We start from the raw sequence: 6,222 nt of genomic DNA, 5'->3' as shown, positions 1-6,222 counted from the left end.
TTTTGCATGCCTTTACCTGATGTTAAAAAAAATCAGAGAAATTATGCATGCATCATGTAAAAATTCAGAATACACTTCTAATCCTGTAATTTTTCAGTTTTTTTTTTTTTTTTTCGTTTTAAGTGTATAAGTAACACATTGCATGTATGAAATGGATGTTTTGCAAATTTAAATTAGCAATTGCTATGCATGCAAAATGTTAGAAATGAAAAATAACATCAGTCTTCTGCTCCTACTGTACAACATCTAATGTGTATAATTTATAAATAAGTTTGCATGCCTTAAATTGATGTTCAAAATACATAAATGAAAGATGATTGTGCACGCATCTGTAGATACTCGAAATACACTTTTTATTATGCAAATTCCCTAAAATTATTTAAGCTTGTTATGATTTTAAAGTAAAAAGTTTCATACTGCATGCTTGAAACAGATGATTCTTAGACCATGCATGCAGAATGAATGAAAAATAACATCCGTCTTTTGCTCCTTCTGTACAACATCTAATGTGTATGACTTATAAATCAGTTTGCATGCCTTAAATTAATGTTCAAAATACATAAATGAAAGATGATTGTGCATGCATCTGTAGATACTCAAAATACACTTTTTATTATGCAAATTTCCTAAAATTATTTAAGCTTGTTATGATTTTAAAGTAAAAAGTTTCACACTGCATGCTTGAAATAGATGATTCTCAGACTTAAATTAGTAATTTTTAGCATGCACAATTTATATAACAGAGACAATTTAAAACCCATAAACTGAGAAATAACAACACATGTATATCTATCTAAATCTATGAAGTGATAGCAAAATTTATGTTAACATGAAATTTGGATTGATCATACCTATGAAGTAGTTGATGACTGATTGCTGTGTGCTGAACCTGGTACAACTTAACCAATCGTTTATGTATTTGAATTTTTTACTATGTATAGCATAAGTTTAGAATTAGTTGGGTTTTTAGAGAATGCAAATGATGCTAAACATTGCTTATATAGTGAAAAAAACAGATGGGAAAAGAATGCATGCAAAAGTTGATGACAAACATTTCCACCCTCTTTCCAAAAGAGATTGCATGCATGAACTATCTCAGCATGTAATAGTGTTCTTGTCTCCTCCTTTGTCTCATTTTTTTTCCTTTTTTTTTCTCTAATAATGAAAATAAGATTAATATATCTAATTTTCCACTATTTACATTTACATTTTTGTGGCATTTCTCCTGATTTCAAAATCAATATTTTGAACTACAAATATGTTCATGTACATGACTTAAAATGAAAAATAACCTACAAATGAATTATTTAGATTAAATTCCTAGTTGTTCCATCATTGCAAACACATAGGAAAACAGATAAAAGTTATTAAAAATTAAAAATAAACTTACTCATTGTAATAGTGTAGAAATTATTGGTTTTAAGAAAATATACACACTCTCAAAATCAATATGAATGAAAAAGAATGATGATAACTTACCTCTTTTTCCACTCTAAATGATTTCTGCCAAACGAAGAATATCATAAGATACTATATTCTTCACTTGTGTCGCCTTCCGTTGCTTAGTGCTAGCTTTAGTTATTACACTGACATTAGCTTATTTTCGAGCTCGAGAAAGTGCGACATATAATTTTCCATGTGAAAAACAGGATCGCGGTAAAAAAAACCACAACTTGACTAAGTGTTTGTCCCTAAGCTTTATTGATTGTCATTGCAAAACTAAGTTTCAAAGGAAACTGTTTTCTCTGAAACAGAAAAGGATAGTCTTCTAAATCTGATGGACGCAATGATATTCTTGGAATCAACACATACTGACCTTTATTATGTCCAACAATAATAACACACTCAATGAGATTATGAAAAAACCGCTTGCATATGAGTCTTGTTTCATTACACAAACCAGATGCTGGCTGAAGGTTTCTTAACAGAATAACAGGACTATTAACTTTCAGCTAAAGCTCATTAGGACTCATACCACCAGGGCAAAGTTTGTTTAGAAATTCAGTAGGATATACGGCACAATATTCATCAATCATAGTGTCATAAATTTTATACAATATTGATTCACCCAGGAATTTGCAAATTAAACTTGAATTTATGGCATCAACATCCTCATTCATCGTTGTCAATATAGCTCTTGTAGTAAAAATGTCTAAACTGAATGGAAACATATCCATTTCTGGAAATGCTACAGCTGTTAGATGTACATCATCAACTATTCCAGTACAACAAGGCTTAACAAATTCTGATGGTAGCTCAATAAACGCATCCTCCGTTTTTGGCAATTCACCATTTCCTAGTGCCAACAGAAAAGTTGCATATGCAGGTTTATCTTTAGCCCTTAAGTTTTCAGTAAGCCTGAAATTCAGCAGTTGTGGCCACAGAGCACAACTAACTAAACTTGCAGCAACTGCTTCTCTCTGTGATTTGCGTGGAACAATTGGAAGAACTTGTCTAAAATTCCCACCAAAAACTACTAATTTGCATCCAAATAATACACTTGAATGGCAAATATCTCTGAGTAGTGAATCGAGGGATTCAATATTTTCCTTCTTAGCCATAGAAGCTTCATCCCAAATAATCAACGTTGTTTCCCTTAAAAGTGCAGCTAGACTTCCCTGCTTAGGAACATTACAAGCAAGTGAGCCCGAAGGATCTAAAGGGATTTTAAATCGTGAATGCGCAGTTTTACCAGAAGGAATATTGGCTGCAGCAATACTCGAAGTTGCTGTTGGTGAAACAATCTTATTCATTGATATGATTTCTGCATAAAGAGCATTATATAAAAAAGTTTTCCCCGTTCCACCAGGACCATCTATGAAAAAGGCACCAGGCTTCCCCTTTGTAACATGATCCATTATGACATCGAATGCAACTCGTTGAGCCTGATTTAACTTATCTTTACATTCTAAACACTCTTGTGGTATCGGAGCATTCAATGCATCTTCTATATCTTTCGTAACATGTATAGCATCACCATCATCTTTTACTAAATTATGTAACCCAAAAGCCTTCAACGAACTTCCCATTGACTCAATTAATTGCTCAATTGATCTTACGATTAACTGTTTCACTCTTGCAGCATCTGTAGGATATTTATATTGGTAATCCTCTGAAAAAAAATCATAAAATTTTGACCACAAAGACAGAGGATTGCTAGGCTCACAGAAAATAAGTACTGTGACAACCAATTTTCGAATAACATGAGGCATCTGGATGGCACATCCTTCAGTCAAGCACAATTTAATTGCATCATCTTCTTCCACTAATCCTAACTTTAGTGCCGCCTGCTGAAAAGTGGCATAAATGTGTCCATTGACTGTACATAGATCTTTAAACGACTTCAGATTTTTGACATTGTGAAGCAGCAACTGCAAATAGTATCTTTCACCTTCAGAAGGTCCAACAAATGCTAACCTTCCAATTTGGATTTATTTTTTATTTCTTCTTTTCTTCCACAGTTTATCTGATGCATTCCACCAACAGTGCTCTGAAAATTCATTATATAGCCATCCTGTTCCCAAAGCTGATTAACAATTCATTTTGAAGAACTTTGTTAAACAGGTTCTAGTACGCTTAGCATCTGAAACAATTGATGTTAGTTTTTTGTCGGGTCTCATTTGTATCAGCTGGGAGTTAGGCAAATGAACAGGAAGAGGTAAAACTGAAGGATACATTTCATATAAATCAAAACCAAAAAGATGCCACGCAGCCTCACAGGGTGAAACCCATCGACCTGACTGATACTGTTCGATCTCATCTTGCACGGGAACTCCATCTGTTGTTTGGACAATATTGAAAGATATCTTGTCATGGCCTTTATAAACTTACTTATACAGATACTTCACTGCTCCAATAGTTGAACAAACTTCAACATTTAAGTGACAATTGAAATAAGCTAAAAGATATGGATTATATGGAATCACCCATGAGTTATCCATTTCAACACCCCAAACTTTAACAGTATCACACGTAGCTCTCCTTCGATACAAAGGATATCCATCACTATTACTTTTTGTCTCTTCATAATTTTTCTTTGGATAACCATACTTACAATGTCCACGTTGTTCTTTATGTTTCATACAAGGGCATTCTGGATTAAGATGACAACATGGACCGTGCATCATATGCTTGATCACAATCTCTCTTAAATATCCATTTTTAGAAGATGGAATTTCAGCACAAACAAACTTATCAAAGTCATCAAGAGTTTTTATTTTGAATTCTGATTTCAAAATAATGAGAAAATGAGCATGAGGTAAACCTCTTTTTTGGAATTCAATAACATAAATCATTGCAGCCACTTCTCCAAATATTCGCTTCTTCCTAATTAAATGTTTAAAGCAAGTACCTTTGCTCTAAAAACTCTTGAAACGATATCTGGCCTATTTTTTGCTTCTTCTCCAGCAGCAAGTTCTTGTCTAATTTCAGGCTAATTAGGATTTCTTGTCATTGTTATAAATAAATCAGGCTTGCCAAACCTTTGAACTAATGACATCGCATTCAGATATCTCTTCTTCAAATCTCGAGGGCCACCTATAAACGTTGCAAGTAATATAACTAGTCTTCCAACATTTGCTGCACATTCTTCTCCACAATCTATAGTATCAAGAAGTCCTTGATAAAGATCAGCCCTTATTGTCTGTTGGTTCCTTTGAAAGAAATCCAAGCGTGTAGTCTCTACCTTGACATACATATCAACGATATATTGTTGAAAACATCTTCCAGCTTTGAGCAAGTAATTTCCCGGACGACATTGAAGCCTATATGCATAATATTCTCGCGCTGAAATATGTTTATCTGGCTTAGATGAACCTTCATTTGCACCTACAAATCAATATTTGGATAAAGAAGAAAAAAATTAGTAATAAAAGCATGTATATGACATACTTCCTCCGTTCTTTTATTATTGCACCACTTGCCTTTTTAGGAAGTTTCACAAATATTGCACCATTTCCTCTTTAGGAAAAAAATTATTTGTGTTCACACTGCAAATACCTAACATACCCTTGCTTTTTCACACTTACTTTTTAGTTTATCAATATGTTACATGGGCAAGTTTGTATTTTTACCTTTCTCTCTCTTACTTTTTTCCACTACCAAAATATTTACATCTAACCCCTATGGTGTAATAATAAAAAACGGAGGAAGTATATAAAATCAAATATACTTTATTAATTAAAAATAAAAGATATGAACTCATACATCTAGCTTCTTCATCTAACAACTCTTCAGTAGTATGTATACTACATGAAGAAACTGGATCTGGTGTAACTGCTGTATTACACCCATAGACATCTTCTTTAGTCCTTGAGTCCACCCACAATCACCATATGGAAATAGCAAAAGATACTGTAAAGGATAATAGCAACCATAATAGTGTGGGATAATATGAGAAGAATCATCTACACCAGTAACCAATATGTGTGGACTTTCAGACTCACTGGAAGAAGTATTCTCTGGCCAAATAACAGCAACCTCATCTGTAGTTGGAGCATTATAAACACGCACTACTACAAAATTATCCAAAGAGATCATCTCAAAATGGCCAAAGAGACCATTTTAGGTGTGGTCTCTAGCTAAGAGGTGTCTTTGGCCAAAGAGACCACTTCATCAAAAGTGATCTCTTGTTTAAAAAACTGAGACCACCTAGCTAAAATAGATGGTCTCTTTTTTTAATTTAATAATAAATAATATAGAGGAACAAGAGACCAAATGTTTTAAATAGGTGGTCTCTAGATTTAAAAACTAAGACCACCTATTTTAAAATAGGTGGTCTCTCCATGGTCGTTTTTTTAAAAATAATAATAATAATAATTATATTCGTATGATCTGAATTGATTCCCTGTAATTTTGCAATTCATATTCCTGCAATTAATTTAGGCGCCAACACATATACATACACATAAATTTTCCATATAATGCGCATATATATATATATATATATATATATATATATATATATATATATATATATATATATATATATATATATATATATATATATATATATAACTTTAATACAAAAACTAATTCTGTCCAACAGAGTTTAACCCAAAATTTACATTAATTCTAATATTAAAAAACAAAACTTAAAAGTAGAGCTTTTCCTAAACTGGAGGTGAACTTACTTCATGAATATATTCATTTGCGATTCTCCAACCTCCCTTTGGAAACACCAATCAATCAAGTCTTCGTAATCAAGTGAAACATTTAACCCAT

General features: G+C 32.6%; 1 protein-coding gene across 1 annotated transcript; it reads right to left on the bottom strand.

Annotated features, from left to right (window-relative positions):
- Window positions 1–1,952: 1,952 nt before the first annotated feature.
- LOC145642940 (uncharacterized) lies at window positions 1,953–5,538 on the bottom strand. Its single transcript, XM_081694096.1, has 4 exons — window positions 5,226–5,538; window positions 4,482–4,827; window positions 3,927–4,326; window positions 1,953–3,371 (listed from the first exon to the last, which is right to left on the bottom strand). Exons 1-4 carry the CDS (start codon window positions 5,536–5,538, stop codon window positions 1,953–1,955), a joined length of 2,478 nt encoding a protein of 825 aa, XP_081550222.1.
- Window positions 5,539–6,222: the final 684 nt, after the last annotated feature.

This window comes from Chenopodium album, chromosome 8 (assembly GCF_948465745.1).
Source record: "Chenopodium album chromosome 8, dcCheAlbu1.1, whole genome shotgun sequence".
In the NCBI taxonomy this organism is placed as follows: domain Eukaryota; kingdom Viridiplantae; phylum Streptophyta; class Magnoliopsida; order Caryophyllales; family Amaranthaceae; genus Chenopodium; species Chenopodium album.
Note: the sequence above shows the minus strand (reverse complement) of the source record. Positions and strands in the feature narration are given on the sequence as shown.